We start from the raw sequence: 22,500 nt of genomic DNA, 5'->3' as shown, positions 1-22,500 counted from the left end.
CACCCACACAGATACACGCACACACACAGAGACACACACACACACAGACACACACGCACACACACAGAGACACACACAGACACACAAGCACACACACGCACACGCGCACACACACAGACATGCACACACACGCACACACAGACACACACACACAGAGACACACACACACACAGAGACACACATGCACGTGCACATTTTCCTGGATCACACACACCACTGAAGGGTTTTTCCTATGTTGTCAGGAGCACACACTGAATCTAAAGAGGGTTAGTGTTCTCCGTGAATCATGGACAACAGTAAGCGGAAATAAAGGATGCATTTCTTGACTTCTGTCTTCGTCCATTCTCTGTTGCTTAGAACAGAATACCAGAAACTAGGTAATTTATAAAGAAAAGAAATGTATTACTGAGAATTACGGAGGCTGGGAAATCCACGGTCAAGGGAGCACATCTGGTGAGAGAGCCTTCTTGCTGGGGAGGACTCTTCGCAGAGACCCAGGGAGGTGGAGGGCAGCCCATGGCGAGGGTGCTGAGTGTGCTAACATTCTCGCTCGGCCCTCTCCTCCTCTTCTTACAAAGTCACTAGTCCCACTTCTCATGAGAACCCATTAATTCATGAATGGATTAATCTATTCGCGTGAGCACAGCCCTCATGACCCAAGCAGCTCTTCAGGCTCCCACCTCTCAATACTGCTACACCAGGGGTGAAATTTCAACATGAGTTTGGGAGGGGACATTCAAACCACAGCAACTTCTTTCTGACTTACATGTGACTATACTCTTACATCAGGACAGAAAGAGCTCTTCATAAGTATCTCACCGGATGTCCTCAAAGATTACTCCACAGAGATACCTTTTGAGATGCTCCTTGTGAAAGTAAACAAAAAGTGTCTGGAAGTCCAACAAATTGGAAAAGATTCCACATTACATTACATTTTCTTCTTGAAAATTCACGACACACATTAGCACATCAAAACCTCTGAGAAGTCCCCCAATACAGAAACTTGTTTAACGTTATATATTCCAGTGTTTCCCCAAATTTATGGTGCATAGAAGAGGTTTTTTATGTCTAATAAGGATTAATATTCTATAAGACGATTGTTCAGTGGAACGCACTTTAGGAAAGGCTGACCTGGAACAATAGAGCCATTTTACAGATGAGAAGACTGAGTTCTAGAGATGTGAGTGACCCGTGACCCACGGAAGAGTGCACAGGTAGGAGCTGAAGGAGCTGGGCTTGGAACTCAAATTGCATAACACTTAGCCCTGACTTTGCCTGTTACCCCACAATGCACACACCTTAACTGAAGGGCAACAACTCTTATAATTATTGATGAATAATGTTGTGCCCATCAATTAAAAAAAAAAATCTCTACTCAATCACCAAGGCACACGTTTACCTAAGTAACAAACCTGCACATCCTGCCTATGTGCCCTGGAATTTAAAAGCGGAAGGAAAACAAACACACACAAACACACAAAACACCTCTGCTCACATTTTACATATTTCTTGATATACTAAGGTCATCCAGGTACACCTGGGTCTCTAAATATTGTTGTCACTTTATTAAGAAGGAAGAAAGAAGGACATCTTCCCCCGATCATCTCCGCCACTCCTACTTGTTTTTCTAAAGCAAAAAAGTTTAGAATGAATTAATAATTAACTAATTATTTTTAGTCCATAATGAATAAAGTAATACCAAACATGTTAGAGGACAAAACAAAAGCTACACATCAAGGAGTTACAAACTCAAATATTTATAGGAGGTCCTAGCAAAAGTGCGTGGAGCTGGGCTACGGGAATGCCGCTGACCTTGAACCTCCGTACCTCAGCTAAAGCAGCAGCGTCTCGCTCCCATCAGCTTCATGCTCGTGTGCACTTGTAAGCCCGCTACGGTGTTATCAGATGCTCTGATTCTTCAAGGGAAGCAAGATGTTTGGATTTCTTTGTCCAATTTCTGAATTTTAAAATATCTTTAAAAAATGGCATGAGCCAAAAAAATTATGTGTGCTGCACAGTGTGGCTGGGGCTCCCAACTGGTGACTACAGCACAAAGGCATCTGCCATTTAGTCTGATTTGTCGCAGTACTTAGGAGATTTGGGGCATAAGAAAGAAAAGGGCTTAAACTGGAGGGAAACGGGCTGGAGCCCAAACAGTCCTTTGGAGAGAGGGTCAGGAGGGGTGAGGAGAGCAGAGCTCCAATCCTGGGAGGATGTGCCTCGGCCCTAAACAAGTCCAGGAAAGGGGTTTCTGGGCATCTGACTGCCCCAGCTCTGCTGCCCCATGGGGTCTCCCTGTGTGTTTTCCTTCTGAATGGGCTCCGTGTCCCTAAAAGTTGACCCTCCAGGAAGCCCTTACCTGGAGTGCTTTTTTTTTTGTTTTTGTTTGTTTGTTTGTCTGTTTGTTTGTTACGGAGTCTCACTCTGTCGCCCAGGCTGGAGTGCAGTGGCAGCGTGATCTCTGCTCACTGCAACCTCCTCCTCCCAGGTTCAAGCAATTCTCCTGCCTCAGCCTCCTGAGTAGCTGGGATTACAGGCGCCCGCCACCACACCCAGCTATTTTATTTATTTATTTTTTTTTTTGTATTTTTAGTAGAGACGGGGTCTCACCATGTTGGCCAGGATGGTGTCATTCTCCTGACCTCGTGATCCACCCACCTCGGCCTCCCAAAGTGCTGGGATTACAGGCGTGAGCCACTGCGTCCGGCCACCTGAAGTGCCATTTTAAGACCTCCTCTGCCCAAGCCACCCCCAAGAACTCTATCCTTTCTCCCCAGTGCCTAGAATGTCTTTAAAGGGAACCCACACCTTTGATCCCACACTCTGAAATGAAAATTTGCGGCAAACATTGCTGGCCCAGGCGGTACTTACATGAAATGTTCTTTTCCTTAGGTGAGTCTGTGCATCCACAAAATGCGTGGATTTTAGATTCTATGCTGTTCTGCTAAACTCAAAAAGTTCAGGGCAGAGGGACCCAGGCATCTCAGAAAGGACAGGGGCGGAGTGGGGGTCGGAGGAGAACACACTGACAGAGGATGTCAGAGTCAGGCACGGAGGGATTGGACGCCACTTCCTCGGTTGGCTTGCTGTCCTGCTTGGCTGCTGAAGCACTCGAGCTATGTAACACCCGCCTCCCTCCCCGGCTTCATGGGATTTATACAGATTTTTTCTTTTAATCCTGCTGGCTTTATTCAAAAGGAACCCCATTTCTGAGGATTCGTATTCATCAAAGGGGTCACTAGGCTCTGACTCTGGGCCCAAGCTAAACTCACCCGTCTAAGCCATTCTGAATTCTCTTAATCTCCTTGGCTGGCCTCCACCTTCTCTTTGCCCAGCCCTTGCTCTGTGCTGGCCTCATCTCTATTCCTGGTGGGAAAGGCAGTTCTCTTTAAAGGACAAGTTAGACCTTCACTCCTCGGTGCATTAGGTAGAAAGACAAGAAGCGATTCAGTAAAGGCCTCTGAGGTCTTAGGTGAGAAACTCCGGTTTTTAATTCTTGACTCTACCAACTCGTGTGAGCCTGGTCTCCTCCAGATCCATAAAATCGAGATCATTGTACTTGCCTTTATTAATAACCCAACACTCAAAACCGTGGAAAGGCCAGGAGCGGTGGCTCACGCTTGTAATCCCAGCACTTTGGGAGGCCGAGGCGGGCGGATCACGAGGTCAGGAGTTTGAGATCAGCCTGGTCAACATGGTGAAACTCTGTCTCTACTAAAAAACACAAAAAAGTAGCTGGGCATAGTGGCGGGTGCCTGTAATCCCAGCTACTCTGGAGGCTGAGGCAGGAGAATCGCTTGAACCCGGGAGGCAGAGGTTGCAGTGATATCGTGCCACTGCACTCCAGCCCTGGCAACAGAGTGGGACTCCGTCAATAAATAAATAAATAAATAAATAATAACTGTGGAATGCAGTTCACAAAATACTTTCACAAATTTCTCATCAGAGTCCTTTTATTAGACCCATTTTGCAGATGAGGAAAGTGAGGCTCAGAGAGGCCAGGAAACTTGCGACGATGACTGGCCATGGCAGGACCATGCAGAGATGCCAGGCCTTGTGGATGTAAATGGCACACATTGCCTGTGGTATCCTTCTGCTGCCAACCTGCTGACCTGACTCGCCAGGGTATGGTTAGGACTGGATGAGGCGACGTGAAAGAAGGCTCTGCATCAGCCCCCAAGTTCTCCGAGAGAGAACGGGGTGTGAGGACTGAGGTGCTGCCAGTGCTTTGGGGACCTCCTTGGTATAACTGGGGAGGCTCAGATGAATTATTTCCTCGGTGACCATGGTACTGCTGCTGACATCAGAGACTCAACCAGGAGAAATGTCCAATCACGTTAATCCGAAGTGACTTAATTCTAATGTTGCGGAAGCCACTGTGGCTGCCCACGGACTGACAGGTCCTCGATCCTGTTGCCGTCAACCCCAGGCTGTGTAAATATTCTCCCTCGGGGCCCCTGGGATGGACAATCATGTGACACACGAATCCCTGGCTGCACATTTGAGTCAGAAAGCGTCCCAGTGGAGAAGCTCCAGGAAATGGTTCCATCATCAACCCAACTTGGGTTTCTCTTCTCCCTATAGCTCAGCGGAGGGGCGGTGCAGGAGTGTGAAGGAATGAGGCCCATAGGTACTTGGAGTTTCACGAGGATGGGCACAGCAAATGTTAAGGTTTATAAGGATTAGACATGCACTGCCAGAAACGTATGCTTGCACACATATCATCCTTCCCATGTGCTATGACTGGATATTTGTGTCCCCTCTCCAGGTTCATATGCTGAAACCCTAAGCCCAATGTAATGGTGTTAGGAGGTGGGGGGCCTTTGGGTGGTGATTAGGTCATGAGGGTGGAGCCCTCACAGATGGAGTTAGTGCCCTTATAAGAGGAGGCTAGAGAGCTAGCCGGATCTCTTTCCACCATGCGAGGTTACCACAAGAAGCTGTCTGCTGGCCAGGCATGGTGGCCCTTGCCTATTATCCTAACACTTTGGGAGGCTGAGGTGGGCAAATTGCTTGAACCCAGGAGTTTGAGACCAGCCTTGGCTCAACATAGTGAGGCTCCATCTCTACAAAAAAAAAAAAAAAATTAGCCAGGTGTGGTGGCGTGCACCTCTAGTCTTAGCTACTTGGGAGGCTGAGATGGAAGGATCATTTGAGCCCAGGAGATTTTGGCTGCAGTGAGCTGTGATCCATTGCATTCCAGTCTGGGTGACAGAGCAAGGCCCTGTCTCAAAAAATAAAAAAAAAATAAAAGAAGCTCTCTGCAACCTGGAAGAGGGCCCTCACCAGAACCCAACCATGCAGGCATCTCAGACTTCCAGGCTTCAAATCTGAAAAGCTGTTCCTGTTGTTGATAAACAACCCCGTCTATGGTAATTTGTTACAGGACTAAGACACTACCGGACCCTGAGGAGGTGGAAGGTGAATGCTGGGTAGTGCTGGGGAGGCAAAAAGATGGGCTCTGTGTTGGGAAGTCAGGTTGATGGAGAGAGGACATAAAAGCTAACAGGAGGAATTTAGACTTGATGCTGGGGGGAAATAGGGGGCTATGGAGAGTTCTTGAATAGGAAAATTAAATTACTTGGGATTTTCTCTCCCATGAAAGAAAAAAAAAATTCTTGAAGTCTACAGATGCTCCCTAAACTTCCTCTGTTTCTGGAATCTTCCAGCAACGGTAGCTTGCCCTTGGGGTTGCTTAGAGTCTGGAAATAAATAATGGTTCATGCTAACCACCGCAAAAATACTCTAATAGAACTCATTTTATTCTAATTAGGTTTAAATGCATATGAACTGTGGTAGAAGCTTTCCTAAGTATGGTTTCATGTAATCTTCAAAGCAAGGCTAAGGTGGGGACTACTGGATCTATTCTGGTGATAAGAATGCCATTGCTTTGACGAGTCCATGGGAAATGCCTCATAGCTTTCACGCCGTGCTCTGCTTTAGCTCCCACCAGGGTCAGACTGGGGGCGGCTCCCTTGTCTCAGGCAACTTTGCACCCCCGGCACCTTTCCTTGATTGCATTAAGTCAGTGATGTAGCGGGACAGCACTGGGCCCGGGCTCTGCAGCCCTGAGATCTAACAAGGAAACTGCCTCTACCTGCGCTGTCTTGAGTAAGTCACTTTCCCTCAGAGGCCCTTGAATGCACTGCTCTAAACTGTGTGGGCATGAACCACAGGATTTCCCAGGCTGCTCCCACTCAACAGTCCATGATTCTATTTTGGGCCGACGTGTTAGTAGAGAGAGTGCAGGACACTCAGCTGGGACAGGACCCCAGAGGGTGGCTTGCCATGGTCTCAATCCTCCATCTGTCACCCCCTAAAACCAGAATTTGGTGACATCTTCACACCAAGTGGATATCCATGGACTTCGAATTTTAAAGGGAACTGCATACCTAAGGCTGTGACTCAAGATTTTTCACCTGATGTGTGCAACCTGACAGATGACACTCACATACAAATAATATTTGTCCTTCTGGAAAATATAAATGAGTCTGGTGGTGGGTTCTGCCCAATACCTGGTACATGCACAACGATTCCTCCCTTTCTTTCATAGTCAAGAAAGCATGAAGAAATGCAAGCAAATGCGTGACTCGCATGCTAAGAGTCTTAGCAACAGACATGGCTCTGAATCTGCTCTCACTCATTTAAAAATAAATTGCAAACTTTGATCACTTCCCTTCAACAAGAAGCCAATTATTTCAGATTCATATCATGATGAATGCTATTTCCAAAGCTGAGAACCCCTGGTCTAAGACTTGCAGTATTAGTCCAGATAGGCTAGGTTAGGCTGCAATAACAAACAACCCCCCAAATTCCAGTGCTTCAAGCCAACACATTTATTTTTAGCTCATTCTGTATAGACTTTTCAGGTTGGCAAGGGGTCTGTCCTCATTGTAGCTATTCAGGGACCCGGGCTGATGGAGACTCCCTCTTGACATGGGCCTCTGGGATCACAGAGCAAGGGAACGAGAACCAGGGGAAAATACATTGGCTCTTAAAGCTGCTCAGATCCATCTCATTTTTGCTCCCAGTTCATTGGTCAAAGAGTGTTACATGGCCAAGCCAGAGTCCAATAGGGCAGATTATATCATGCTCCCACACAGAGGGGCAGCTCACGTCCCTGACGTGAAGTAAAGCAGGCTGCACACTCCCCATTCCTCATCCAGTTAAGGGGCTGGAAATACACCATTTGTCCCCTGGTTGTGAAGGGTAACCCACTTCTGGATGCATTTTTATCTTTCAGATGAAAAGTGTAGGAGTTTCCAGAGCGTAGTGCCAGCTGAAGAACAAGGTAAATACCTTACTCACGCTCTGCCCACCAGCACTCCTCATAACTTAGACTATTTTTATAGTTTTATTGGGCATAGGGGAAATGATGAGGGAGTCATTGATGATTTTTCCATGAAGTCAAGTCCAAAAGGTAGAACCACAGGCTCTCTTCCTGTGCCCTATAACCAGTGGTGTGCTAGCAAATGTTTAACAGCCTACTTTGTAGCGTGAGTGGAAGCCCTGATTGGCAGCATTGGCCATGTTCCATGGTGTAAATATTCCCACCACAGCCAATGTCAATTGCAAGATGAACACAGCTCTCAGTTGCAAGATGAACGCAGAGCTGTGAGATGTGCTTCAGCACACCACTGCCTAGAGCAGTTTTTCTTCCCTCTAAAGCTCCCTAACACTCAGTATCTTTGTAATTACTTTCTTAGTGTCTGTTCTCCCAGCTGGAGTAGAGGTTTTGTGAAGGTATGGATCACGTCTATTCATTGCTGTGTCTTCATTACCTAACTTGCCTTAGCGGAATCCTTTCGCAAAGATGAGTTTCCCTTTCTGTCCCCTTTCTCCACTGCCCTCCACTGCCAACAGAGTTCCTTGAAGCCACAGGTGGGATCCTCTCCAGAAGGTAAATAAGTGACTTCCACAGAAACAAATGAGGTTTTGGTACCTGCAGGCAGGGCTCTCCAACTCACAGACCCTCCGCCCCGATGTTTGTACATCTTTTTCTTGCAAAAGGCAAAGATGATATCTCCTGGTAAAATCAAAACATCATGGTGAGAGGTGAGGCTAGCTGGACTTGCTGGGTCTAGTGGGGACTTGGGGAACTTTTCTGTCGTACAAGAGGTTTGTAAAACACACCAATCAGCATTCTGTAGAACGCACCAATCAGTGCTCTGTAAAATGCACCAATCAGCAGAATTCTAAAAGTAGCCAATCGCGGGGAGGATTGAAAAAAGGGCACTCTGATAGGACAGAAATGGAACATGGGTGGGGCCAATAAGGGAATACAAAATCTGGCCACCCCAGCGGGCAGCGGCTACGCTCTCAGGTCCGCTTCCACTGTCTGGAAGCTTTGTCCTTTCACTCTTCACAATAAACCTTGCTACCTCTCACTCTTTGGGTCTGTGCCACCTTTAAGAGCTGTAACACTCACTGCGAAGGTCGGTGTCTTTGTTCTTTCAGTCAGTGAGACCATGAACCCACTGGCAGGAACCAACTCCAGACACAATGGTAGTTTTTGAGCCAGGGCATGGAGACCCGCAGCACCACTCATGCCCTCACAGCAGGGTTTTGCTTAGTTTCCCCCACTCTACCCCCCTCCACTCAGCTATGGGCAATCCCTACAACTGTCTCTTTCAGCCCTGAGGAGTGCCTTTCCATTGCCAGCTTTCTAAGATTCAGCAGAGAGGCATCTGTGATTTTCACTCCAGCGTGTCTGTTTTTCATGTTTTGTTTAGAAATGAGCTAAATCAAAGGACTGAACATTTTAGTACTTCTGAATTAGAAATGCCCAGCGTTTCCAACATCCCTTTTCTTTGGCAGGTGTTTTGTGGCTGTCCATCGGGGGCGAGGTCCTGGATATCGTTCTGATACTGACAAGCGCCATCCTCCTGGGCTCCAGAGTGAGTTGTCGCAGCCCTGGGTTTGACTGGCTCAGGGTGGATGCCTTGGTAGCCATCTTCATGGTACTGGCAGGTACTTTCCAACAGCATCCTTGGAACAGGCTTCCCCAGAAGGAAAGCAGAGCGTCGGGCTGGACATGCTCATTGCCATAGAACAGGCTGGCTCTTTCCCATCAATGGCCATTTGAGCAGGGCAGGTGGTCCACTGGATCAGTCACCAATGAATTCCATTGGATGGAGACAATATTCCTAGGGTGACAGAGGAAAAGGGGCTAGGCACAGATGGAAAGTGAAATTTATCTGTGTATCTTTATCACAACCAGGGAAGAGGGTGCCCTGGCTCTGACAGCTGACATCACTTCACTGAAAACAGTGCTTAGGCATGAGTCTGTGGAGGGATCCTGCCCAGGTGCAGACATCTCCTTAACGGTTGTATGACCTCAGGCAAGTTACTTAACTTCTCTAAGACAGAACACTATAATGTATCTCAAAACACTTTGGCAATGACTAAGTAAGAGTGCACCTAATATAGAAAAAGTACTCAATAGATGGTAGTTTTAAAAAAAGTATCCACATTTGGCATAAATATTCCATTAAAATAAATAACTCCTTTTTTTTAGTTCTACTTCTGTGTTCTCCAAGCAACTTTTAAAGCCACTTAGTTGGGTCTCCTAAGAGAGCCTTTCCAGGGAGAAAGAACCCTGAACGAATGACTTCCTTTAGTCCTCAAACTGGATACGAAAAGTTACTCATGTTAAGTTAATCATGTAGCAGGCCAATTTGTACATCGTTGTTGTGCCTGATAAGTGTAATGCATCTTTCTAAGTCCTTTTTTTAAATGTCCCTTTTCATTATTTTATTTTACTTATTTATTTATTTTGGGATGAGGTCCCCCCACGGAGGTTTCAAACCCCTGAGCTTAAGTAATCCTCCCTCCTCAGCCTCCCGAGTACCTGAGATTACAGATGCATGCCACCGTGCCCACCTCCCTCAAGTCTTATCCTCAGCGAATGGTATGATAAAATCCAATTTCTGATCTTCTTAGGAAGGAACCAGGCCATAGAGACTCCTGCCCAGGTTCTGACAGGTCCTCCTCGATTGTGTGTTTCTGGATGTCTCTTCAGTTTCAATTGTGGGAAAGAGATGTCCAGCGGAATGTTTAAGGATGAATATATGCAGATACATCAAAAGGACTTTATGAATGCTAGAGAGCTCCTTACAGCCAAAACACGCAGCATAGAGTTCTTCCATCATGTGTGTTCTTAACTGTGGCTCACGGAGCTTTCCTTGTGCAGGGCTCCTAGGCATGGTGGCCCACATGATGTACACAACCATTTTTCAAATCACTGTGAACCTTGGACCAGAAGATTGGAAGCCTCAGACCTGGGACTATGGCTGGTCATATTGGTAAGTTGCTTGGTCATGGTGCTTAAGTCCTGGAGGGTCAGGAGAGATGCACATAAAGATGAATGTAAGTTTTTGTTTGTTTGTTTGTTTGTTTGTTTTGAGACGGAGTCTTGTTCTGTCACCCAGGCTGGAGTGCAGTGGCACAGTCTTGGCTCACTGCAAGCTCCGCCTCCCAGGTTCACACCATTCTCCTGACTCAGCCTCCTGAGTAGCTAGGACTACAGGCGCCTGCCACCACGCCCTGCTAATTTTTTTTTTTTTTTTTTTTTGTATTTTTTAGTAGAGATAGGGTTTCACCGTGTTAGCCAAGATGGTCTCGATCTCCTGACCTTGTGATCCGCCTGCCTCGGCCTCCCAAAGTGCTGGGATTACAGGCGTGAGCTACCGCGCCCGGCCAAACATAAGTTTTATAGGATGACCAACCTTGGTCATAGTGCTGGCATCTGCCTGTATGTGACTTTGGGTGAATTCTGTGACCCATCTGTAGCCAATTCCCTCATCTATAAAGTGAGGATACCTGCCTCAAACATTTGTATAGGGATTTAAAGAGATTATGTTTATAAAACTCTTTGCAACTAGTAAAGTCCCCGAGAAATGGAGACATTGTTGATGTTCAATTCTTAAACATGATGTGGGAGGAAGTGTCTTGATCTATAACTCCTAATAAATACTTCAACGGGGGGAGATCCAGCCCCTGTTTCTAATACAAAGACAAGGTCATGACATGGGAATTCTGTCTCTAACGGACTCGACCACATTCTGCAAGACCACAGGGGTTCTCTTTGATGTGGACCTCTAAAGCATGTCGTATCTTAAAAATAGATGTACATAACTTACATTTTCATCTTATATAACAACCTCTTATGTTACTTTCCTCTTTGTAAAACGCATAACACGTTCAGGGCTCACTCCCTCATCCTACTATTCTCGGATTCAGTGAACGCATGTGTGTTACTGTGAGCCATATGCTTCATGAGTTGTTAGAGTCTGAACTTTTCTTAGTCTTCATCTTCCCAGTCTGAAGATGTTAATTTTTACAACTGTTTCTCTGGGCACCTGTCCCTCCACCTGTTTGTCACTTAGCTGCCCCCCTTTGAATTAGGGCTGTTGGTTCTGAGGGGCTATCACTGGCACCTTACACAGTTGAGAGTTTAGTTGCAGCAGAACTCAGATGAATCGTAGGTGGATTCTCAACTCTGGCCAATTTGTACTGCACTCCTTTTGCTATGGATAGAAGCAAATTCCAAACACTAAAGGAGCCTGAAGAATGGTCTGTTTGTTTCCAATATCATTTTGTTTTGTTTTTGCTTTCTATTACTTTCAATTACTTAATATTTAGCAAAAGAAGTATGTAAATGGTCGTTAAAAATCAAATAGCACTAAGAATAAAAATCGATCGATTCCATTCTCTCCCTGTGCCACCCTTCTGATACCCACCAAGTTCATTCTGTTTGCGCTTAGTAAACCAGTTACTGTGACGATGGATCTTACAAAAGATTTATTCACAGGGCAGATAAAACATTTATTCACAGGGCAGTCTGATAAGGAGGTGGGAGAACAGCTCTAAAATCCACCTCCCTGAAGATAAGGCTTAGGGATATTTATGGGTTAAAGAAGCGGGGTGGTCTAAGGCAAAGAGGAAAGGTGATTGGCAGTGGGGAAAAATAAAGTTATTGGTGATCTGTGCAAGCATAGCCAGGGTTCATGGCTTTTCACAGGATGCATGTTCAGGAAATGGTAGCATTAGCATGTTCTGAGGGTAGAGTTTTTGGCCTTCTGACATCAAAAGGCCACCTCTCAGGCACTTGCACAGGATCAGCTGAAGGATTGGTGGTCTCAACCAGTTTGAACTGGATAGGAGCTACCCCAAGTTCCTGAAAAACAAGCAACCATTACCATGGTGACATATACATCATAAATGTTATCTGTAAGGAAGCCAGTGAAGGTTAAGTTATAGAATTTAGTGGTGTGGCTTTTAGTTACATAGGGAGGAAAAAAAGCAAGCAACTGAAAGCAAGCAGGGCAGGTTAGGTTTGGTGGACCTAATCAGATTAGCTTCTCAGTTTCACTTCCAACCCCCAAAGCCCTCAGACTTCCAGCCCTATTCCAGGCTGGTTACTGTCTAGAGCTGTTATGAGACTTCCCTGCACCACTCCCTTATCTTTGAATGCTGTTTCTTGGGTCCCATTGCCTTATCTTATTTAGTTTACATCTACCTTTTCTGGGAGTACATCCTTCAGTAGCTTCCTAAGAAAGGATCCAATGAGAGATAAATTATTTTACTCCTTGCATGCCTGGAAATTCAATACTCCATATTTGATTGATCGTTTGGCACAGTGCAGAATTCTCTGTTAGAAATCATTTTCCCATAGAATTTTGATGGCCATACTCCATTTTCTTCTAGCATTCATAGTTTCTGTCAAGAGTCCAGCACCATTCTGATTCATGTGCCTTTGTAGGTGGCCTGTTGTTTTCTTCTCTTTATGACCAATGTTCTGAAATGTCATGATGATATCCTTTGGTGAGGATTCTCTTTTCTCCACATTCATCCTTCATCTATGTGCTTGGGGTTGGGGTGGGGAGCCTTTAATCTGAATATTCGTGTCCTGGAATTATGGTGATTTTTGTATTTGTATTATTCCTTTGATTGTTTCCTTTCCTCAGTTTTTTGTTCTCCTTTTAGGAAACTCTTGTTAGTTAGATATTAGGTCTTTGGGGTTTATTATTCAAGGACCTTATTACTTTCTTTATATTTTGTTTCTCTTTTTATTATATTTTCTGAAAATTTTTCCTTACTTGTCTTCCAGTCTTTCTATTGAATTCTTATTTTGCACTTATTTTAATTTTCCAAGCTCTTCCTTGTTTTCTAGCTGTTCCTTTTTCATAATATCCTGATCTTGTTTTATTGATACAGCATCTTCTCTTCTCATGTTCCTCTGAGGATATTAACCAAAGGGTTTGTTTTTTGTTGCTGTTTTCTTTTGTTCCTTGTGTTATCTCTTTCCTTGAGAATTCTTTCTCCTCCCCACTTTGTTGTTGGACCTTTCCCCCAACAATCTTGGCATCCTTGATTGTCAAGGATAATTGGAAGCTCTGGAGCAGGGTTGGCATTTATCTATTGGTAGGCTCTTTTGTTGTTGTTTTGGCATGTGATTGGGTATGGCACCATCTATTTAATCTTGGAATTCCACTCCACAAAAACACACATATATCAGTTTGTAGAGGTTCCATCTGCAACCTGTCAGTGTCTTCAGAAGGGAATCATCCAATATCTGCAGGAAGTGGAGTGAACTCGTATGCCTGGCTGATCATTTCTGAGGTTAGGCATAGGAAAGGGCTGGACAGCTTCCCACTCCTGTGCAGATTTCCATACAATCCCATTTTCAGATCAGCCCCCTTCCTTGCCTTCCTTTGGACCTCCTGTCTCTGAATCTGGAGGCTTTCCTTCCATTCACCTTCTCCAGAGAATAAAACTTTGCTCTCCTGGGGGAAAGGGAGGTGGGGGAGAGTGTCTGTGGTAAGGAGGAGACTGGGGAAAAGGCCAGATTTTTTGTGCCGTATTTGTGCCTCAAGGTTCTGCACCTCTCAAGGATACAGCGGTGCTGATATAACAGGTATCCTTCTTGTCTTGTGGGTGGCCCTCATTGCAGACACTTTCTGTGTTGCATCCCTCACTCTATGAATTAGTCATCCCTCTCCCAGCCATTTCCATCCTCTTGTGTCTTCTCTCCAATTCTTGTCCTTGTCTGTTCACACTAGTACACATCCCTTTACTCTCATTTCAGTGGGGGTGTGGAGAGATGCAATGAGTTTCTGCCCTCATTTAAACCAAAATAATCACCTACTTAAAGAAAAGATGAAGCAAGGACAGGCCCACCCCAGAACCCTGACGTGTGTCCCTGGTTAACCGAGCCCACGGCATCAGGAGGCAGCAACGTCTCGCAAGTTGGCCAGCAGTACCTGGACTCACAGCGTTTGCAGCCGCATCCAGGATGTCCCACTTTCTAACTGGTGGTCATGGACAAGTTGCTTAACTTCTCTGTGTCTCAGTTTCCTCATCTGTAAAATGGAGCTTATTACAGTGCCCCCATCAGGGGGTCGCTCTGAGGTGTTCAGTTAGATAACCCGGTACCCATCACGGCATCTGGCATACATGCAAGACTGTTTATTATTGTTAATCTTACTATTATCCATGGGGAAGTGTCTCTGGTTAGCCCTACATTTTGCTTTACTTCCCTAGGTTCTTTGTCCACCTCTTCATCTCATAATAATGCAAACATTTGAACACCCTTTGGTATAAAGTAGATGCTAATTACCATGTTCCCAACACAGTGCTGGGTTCTATGAAGGATGAAAAGTGTAGCCCATCATCTCAGTATGCAACGGGCTTACAGTCTGGATGGGGATATAAGAATAACGATGCTGGTTGGGCGCGGTGGCTCATGTCTGTCATCCCAGCCCTGTGGGAGGCCAAGGCGGGCAGATCACCTGAGGTCGGGAGTTCAAGACCATCCTGGCCAACATGGTGAAACCCCGTCTCTACTAAAAATCCAAAAATTAGCCAGATGTGGTGGCACACGCCTGTAGTCCCAGCTACTCGGGAGGCTGAGGCAAGAGAATTGCTTGAACCGGGAGGCAGAGGTTGCAATGAGCCAAGATCATGCCATTGCACTCCAGTCTGAGTGACAGAGACTCCGTCAAAAAAAAAAAAAAAAAAAAAAAGATACCAATGCCACTGTCCTGGGTTAGAACCAACAACAGCAACAATTTGTAAACTTCTATGCAGCAGATGCCATACTAAGTATTAATACGTCCCACGCATTCACTCATTGAATTCCTCACAGCCACCCTGGCGGCAGCACTGATATTATTCCAGTTTTGCAGGTGAGGAAACTGATTCAAAGAGGTAAAGCAACCAGCTCAAGGTCACATGGTTAATACGAGGTGGGGCCATGGTGCAGAGCCAGCACAGCGACTCCAGAGTCCATTCTCTTAACCCTTGGGCTAAACAATACGTTGACTAGACTCTGGGATTTGTGATCCAAAATGCAGGTCCAAATTGAGTAAAATGAGGAGCTGTTTTTTTCTCCAGATTGACCCCCAGCAGGAAGTCCCGGAATCACAGCCCTCAGCCCTCTCCTAACGGTGCCTTCTGTTGACAGCCTCGCCTGGGGTTCTTTCGCCCTCTGCCTGGCTGTGTCGGTCACGGCCATGAGCAGGTTCACGGCAGCCCGCCTGGAATTCACCGAGAAGCAGCGCGCACAGAACGGCAGTCAGCACTCTCAACAGAGCTTCCCGGAACCCGAAGCTTCAGAGAGCGTTTGGAAAACAGGAGCTGCTCCTCGCCCTGCTGGACAAGCCTTCAGGAATGTTTCTGGGCACCTCCCATCAGGCGCCCCAGGCAAGGTGTCCATATGCTAGCCGGTGTCCATGGCTGCCACATCTGCACAGGCAAACAAGCCAGGCGCTGACACTCACAATGTACACCCTGCCTCTGGGTTGGACTTCAGGAGACTGTTGTCCAGGGAGAGCTTCCATCCCCACCCCTCCACCTCTCACCTTTTACTAAACACCTTTGACTTCAGCCTTTGATTCCTGTTAAAATGCCAGTACCTTGAAGTGCGATATTGCTTACCGAAGATATCAACCATTGACACTCTAGTATGAAAGAGAGCTTCTCAATGACAGTGAATTTGATAAGGATACCAAAGAAAGAGGGAGGATGCCAGTACTAAGGGGAAGAGGAGTTGAAGAAAGGGGAAAGCAAGTCTTTTTAACTACAAAGGAGGCAAAAGGTGTTGCCTGCATAGGTTTGTTGACAGAAAAATCCAGAAAAATGTTTCCTCCTAGTTGACACACACAATAAAGTACGTGCGACTATTCATACTTCCTTTTTCATTTGAATCAAGAAGACAGAAACTTCAAAATATGTTTCCTGTTATTTTTTAAAATATTTTTTCTTGGAAATTTTGTGTTTCTACTTATCGTAAAATCAGTTTGGAAGGACAGTCGAACAATAGAAATGAACACACAGTCAAATGGAATGACATCTTATCTTAGTTTAAGTGGAACACATGTTTGAATTGTTCTGCTTAAATTAAATCGCCAGCCACTTTTACTTCTAAAAATAAACATTACCAAACATGCAGGTCTTGCTGGAGGCAGTGGTGGGCTGCAGGATTCCTAATCCGGTCAGCTGCAATATTGTGTCAATTCATCCCATGTCTTGCTACCATGTTATGCAGGCCACAGTTTGTTCCACATATAATTTGTTTTTTGGAAAAAAAAAAAGGTGGGGGTGGGCATAGTGGCTCATGCCTGTAATCCCAGCATTTTGTGAGACCAAGGTGGGCAGATCACTTGAGGTCAGGAGTTCGAGACCAGCCTGGCCAACATGGTGAAACCCTGTCTCTACTAAAAAACAAACAAACAAACAAACAAAAAACAGAAATAGCTGAGCATGGTGGCACATGTCTGTAATCCCAGCTACTCAGGAGACTGAGGCAGGAGAATCACTTGAACCTGGGAGGTGGACGTTGCAGTGAGCAGAGATCGCACTACCGCACTCCAGCCTGGGCAATAGAGTGAGACCATGTCTCGAAAAGAAAAGAAAAGAAACGGACTACAAACTCTAACAACCTTCAATATGTCCTTGCTCAGATCCATTTTAAAAATGATATTCATATGTTTTGTAAACATATCATTTCTGGGAAAATTAAATCCAATAAAAATCTGTTTATGCTGAACTGTAGAACTTACACTGTCCTAAAATAAATGAAAAAAAAAAAATCCAGCTACCTTTGTGTGTTTGGGGCTCAACGTGAGCACCTGCCTGACAAACGTTGGTTCTGTGGAATTTTGTGTTTCATTGCGCTAAGCATATATGAATACAATGGATTCTTGCTGGAATAAACCCAACCCAGAGAATGTCTGCTGGGGTTCCCTGGGCCATTTGCTCACCTACAGCAGGAGAGTTTATACCCACAAGCCTCTGCCCTTTGCAGTGTGCATGTACTTTCAGATGGTTTTTCGTCCCTATGTATTCATGTAGGCAGGTCCTGTGTGACTGTCACATTCTCAAGTCAAAGTCTCATCTTACAGGGACGGAAATACACTGGAGAGAGACTTCCCTGAATTCTCTCTTGTGAAAAACACCTGTGAACACTGTGGCTTAGGATGCCAGGGAAGAAATGAATTTTTAAAAACTATTTGGACCAGTTTTTGTTTTTATTTATTTATTTTCTTCATCAACTTTTATTTCAGGTTCAGAGCGGGATACATGTGCAGGTTTGTTACATGGGTAAAGAAATACATTTTTGGCTGGGTGCGGTGGCTCACACCTGTAATCCCAGCACTTTGGGAGGCCCAGGCAGGTGGATCACCTGAGGTCAGGAGTTCGAGACCAGCCTGGCCAACATGGTGAAACCCCATCTCTACTAAAAATACAAAAAATTAGCCAGGCGTGGTGGCGGATGCCTGTAATTCCAGCTACTCGGGAGGCTGAGACAGGAGAATCAGTTGAACCCAGGAGGTGGAGGTTGCAATGAGTCAAGATCATGCCACTGCACTCCAGCCTGGGCAACAAAAGGAAAACTCCAAAAAAAAGAGAGAGAGAGAGAGAGGAAGGAAGAAAGGAAAGAAGGAAGGAAGGAAGGAAGGAAGGAAGGAAGGAAGGAAGGAAGGAAGGAAGGAAGGAAGGGAGGAAGGGAGGAAGGGAGGAAGGGAGAAAGGAAGGAATTTTTGGAGCCATGTGAGGGCAACTGGCATCATCAGATGGTACATTTGGCCCCTAGAGAACAAAGCCAGTGGTCAATCAAACACCAGGGCGGGACAGAAGGTGACTGGTCACTGAGGCTTAAGTCAAAAAACCATTCTTTGCTACATCCTCTGAGCTCACAAGGCACTTTGCTTCCTTATAAATGTTTTAAATATCAATTTTATTGAAGTATAACACACAGAGAGAAAAGTATACAAATCACAAGTGTACAGCTTCATAAATGTTTGGAAAGTGAACACGCCCAGGTATCCGCCCTCCACCTCAAGAAACAGAACCAAGGCGCCTCATTTCATCTGTCTTTGCTGCAATACACACCCAGTTGGATTTTCATTTGGTATAATGAAATCATCTCTTTTCATCTTTCCCCCCTCACACATGCTACATTTTTCTATGCAAAAACTGTTCTCTGTACCCCCAGCATCTATGGTTGGCAGTGGAAAAGGTTATATTTGTATATACTCATATGTATATGTACGCATATGAATATGCATGTTTGTATACACACACACATGCACACAGACACTGTCAAATAGACTCTTTTTAGCTTTCTATTTTATTTTATTTTATTTTTGAGACAAAGTCTCAGTCTGTCGCCCAGGCTGGAGTGCAGTGGCACGATCTCAGTTCACTGCAACCCCCGCCTCCCGGGTTCAAGCAATTCTCGTGCCTCAGCCTCCCGAGTATCCTGCCACCACGCCCGGCTAATTTTTGTATTTTTAGTAGAGATGAGGTTTCACCATGTTGGTCAGGTGGTCAGGCTGGTCTCGAACTCTTGACCTCAGGTGATCTGCTCACCTCGGTCTCCCAAAGTGCTGGGATTACAGGTGTGAGCCACCACACCCGGCCTCCTTTTTAGCTTTATATGGGAAATAATATAGCTCATGATTGAGAGCATGGACTCTGGAGTCAGACAATCTGCATATACATCCTGGTTCCTCACTTTGACCTTGAGCAAGCCACTTAATCTCTCTACACCTCAGTTTTGTTACCTGTAAAAACAATCCTCCTATTTTTTTTTTTTTTTTCTGAGACAGAGTCTCGCTCTGTCACCCAGGCTGGAGTGCAGTGGCGCCATCTTGGCTCACCACAACCTCTACCTACCAGGTTCACATGATTCTCCTGCCTCAGACCTCCTGAGTAGCTAGGATTACAGGTGCCTGCCACCACGTCCAGCTAATTTTTGTATTTTTAGTAGAAATGGGATTTCGCCATGTTGGCCAGGCTGGTCTTGAACTCCTGACCTCAGGTGATCGCCCCGCCTCAGCCTCCCAAAGTGCTGGGATTATAGGTTTGAGCCACCCCGCCTGGCCCTCCTTCCTATTTTAAGAGCTGTGAGGACTAAGTGTGTTAGTATATGTGAAGAGAATTATGATCTGAGAATTATGCCTGGCACTTACTTAGTAGGCACAATGGAAAGATTCACTGCTAGCATCTCCCGGATGCAAAGCACTGTTAGGTCCTGTGGGTGACAAAGAGATGTTGCGGGGTCTGAGTCTTTGTCAGTGAGTTGGGGAAGCACTGGTGAAAGGCTCAGTGACCGTGTCTGAGAGAAAGGCAGGATCAAGTGAGTGCAAACCCGCCAATCATTTTTAGCCTGAAAGTCATCGGTCCTTAGAGAATCAGTCAGTGAATTTTATCAGGTGTTTACAAGGTTCTGGGAACTGTGCCATTTCTCCTGGAAGGAAGGAATCAAAACCCCTTTCATTTCTGGGAAAGACAATGCCTGCTGAGGTCAGTTGTCCAGGTCTACGGTCTACTTATTACACCCACAGACAAGGCAGTCTCCAGGGTGTCCATTGTTCTAAACAACAAACTCATCATTAAATGGAGCCAGCTCTGGTCCTCAGTGATCTTCCCCAACCAGGTTTGGGGAACTCAGGAGCAAGAGTCTCTGTTCCCTCTTACGAGGCAGCAAAGAAAGATGGTGGCTAACTCAAGATGGTTAGGCAGGAATGAACAAGGTATTCACAGAGGAAGAACTGAGAATGCGGTAGTCTGACCCCAGGAAGCCAACTATTTTTCCAGAATTCACGAATTCAGCCCTAAACTTATTAGATTGGCCCAGAGTCTGCACGACACTGACAGCTTAACTGCTTTTCTGGTGAACCCCCTTGGAACCATCTGGGCTGATAGGGACTTCTCTGAAGACCAGGAAAACATCAGTTAGCCTAGTTAATGAGACAGGAATTAGGTTTGCTCATGTAAATATTTTTGACTCATTAAACGCATCTGAAGAATATGTGTATATAAAGCATGATGCGGGAGGCACGGGAGACACAGGCTCTGCCTGACCTCAAGGGGCCAGCTATAGAAACAAGTTAGTGTGGTGTGGCAGGTGGGGTGAGGTGGGGGATTGTGGGAAGATCAGAAAATTGCCAAATTAACTGAAGGTTAAAGGACATTTCAATCATGTAGATGCTGGCCAGCATTGCCGGTCACTTGTGTTAAGTCTGCATTGCATCTGAAAGACAGAATATAAAGATGGGGCATGAGGAAATCAGGCTTTTTTTTTGTTTTTGGTTTTGGTTTTTTTTGAGTTGCCACGTGATGCAGGAAGGAGCCATCATCCGCACAATGAAAATTTGGGAGAAAAGAAAAAGAGCAATTTGACTGACCAACATAGTGAAACCCCGTCTCTACTAAAAATACAAAAATTAGCTAGGCGCGGTGGCCCATGCCTGTAATCCCAGCACTTTGAGAGGCTGAGGCAGGCAGATCACCTGAAGTCAGGAGTTCAAGACCAGCCTGGCCAACATGGTGAAACCCAGTCTCTACTAAAAATACAAACATTAGCCAAGCATGGTGGCGCGTGCCTGTAGTCCCAGCTACTCGGGAGGCTGAGGCAGGAGAATCACTTGAACCCAGCAAGGGGAAGTTGCAGTGAACTGAGATCATGCCACTGCACTCCAGTCTGGGCAATAGAGTGAGACTCTGTCTCAAAAACAAAAAAAAGAAAAAAAGAAAGAAGAAAGAAGGAAAGAAAGAAAGAGAGACAGAGAAAGAAAGAAAGAAAGAAAGAAAGAAAGAAAGAAAGAAAGAAAGANAGAGAGACAGAGAAAGAAAGAAAGAAAGAAAGAAAGAAAGAAAGAAAGAAAGAAAGAAAGAAAGAAAGAAGGAAAGAAAGGAGAAAGAAAGAAAGAGAGAGAGAGAGAGAAAGAGAGAAAGGAAAGAAAGAGAGAAAGAGAAAGGAAAGAAAGAAAGAAAGAAAAGAAAGAAAGAGAGAGAGAGAAAGAAAGAGAGAAAGAAAGAGAAAGAAATTTAAAAACAAGAGCATTTGGGAGGACAGGTAAATAGGAAGAATGCCAGGATCCATCTGTTTCTAATGTTCTCTCTCTGACTATTTTGTTTTTTCTTTTCAATTACGAAATATTTCAATATATAGAAAACTATTTAATATAAGGAAATTATGACAGAAGTAAATACTGTCATAGCTGCCACAGATCTCTCTTTTTAAAAAGAAAAGAGACCAGGTGCAGTGGCTTATGCCTGTAATCCCAGCACTTTGGGAGGCCGAGGTGGGCAGATCACAAGGTCAGGAGATCAAGATCATCCTGGCCAATATGATGAAACCCCATCTCTACTAAAATACTAAAATTAGCCAGGTGTGGTGGTGGGCACCTATAGTCCCAGGTATTCGGGAGGCTGAGGCAGGGGAATCACTTGAACCCAGGAAGTGGAGGTTGCAGTGAGCCGAGATCGTGCCACTGCACCTCAGCCTGGTGACAGAGCAAGACTCCTTCTCAAAAAAAAAAAAAGAAAGAAAAACTTTAGACAAGAGTTTGTTTGAGCAAAGAAAATGCACATACAGGCAAAACTGTATATAGGCTTTTAAAAGTTAGGAAGTAGCTACCCTCAGTGCTGGAGAGAGACATGGTGGGGCATGTCGGCAATGTTCTGTTTCTTGATCTGCGTGCTGGTCACGTGAATATGTTCAGTCTATGAAGATTCACCAAGCTCTACATTTACGTGTGTGTTTCTAATATGTATATTAAATGTCAATAAAATGCTGGGACTTTTTAAATTTTCCTGGTTATTTCTAATTTCCAAGAAAGAAATACAGTCTTCCTTACCCCCTGCACACACACACACACACACACGCACACATGCACACACACACATGCACACACATGCACACACACGTGCGCGCACACACACATGCACACACACACATGCACACACACATGTACACACACACACACGTACACACACTGCTGTTAGTCCTACTCCTGATTGGCCCAGTACTGTTTACCACACAAATTAAGACCTGATTGTGATTAGGCTTCCGGTTTGGGACGGTTCCAGTACTTGAACTGGGTTTCTGTCTCTCCAGTTCTAATCCCACTGAGTTTCCTTATGTAATGAAAATATTTCACATTTGGGATAAATTCTTCGTATCCTTAAAGATAACAATAGTTACCT

At 45.2% G+C, this 22,500-nt stretch overlaps 1 protein-coding gene across 1 annotated transcript in view; it reads left to right on the top strand.

The window, feature by feature from the left end:
• Window positions 1-15,725, top strand: part of GSG1L2 (GSG1 like 2) — an 18,658-nt gene extending 2,933 nt beyond the window's left edge. Inside the window, exons 2-5 of the mRNA XM_025360986.1 lie at window positions 7,244-7,291; window positions 8,818-8,970; window positions 10,193-10,304; window positions 15,467-15,725. Of these exons, the coding sequence (XP_025216771.1) occupies window positions 7,244-7,291; window positions 8,818-8,970; window positions 10,193-10,304; window positions 15,467-15,725 (572 nt within the window). The remainder of the gene's footprint in view (window positions 1-7,243; window positions 7,292-8,817; window positions 8,971-10,192; window positions 10,305-15,466) is intronic.
• Window positions 15,726-22,500: the final 6,775 nt, after the last annotated feature.

This window comes from Theropithecus gelada, chromosome 16 (assembly GCF_003255815.1).
Source record: "Theropithecus gelada isolate Dixy chromosome 16, Tgel_1.0, whole genome shotgun sequence".
NCBI lineage: Eukaryota > Metazoa > Chordata > Mammalia > Primates > Cercopithecidae > Theropithecus > Theropithecus gelada.
The sequence above is the reverse complement of the archived record's forward strand: the minus strand, read 5'-3'. Positions and strand labels throughout refer to the sequence as shown.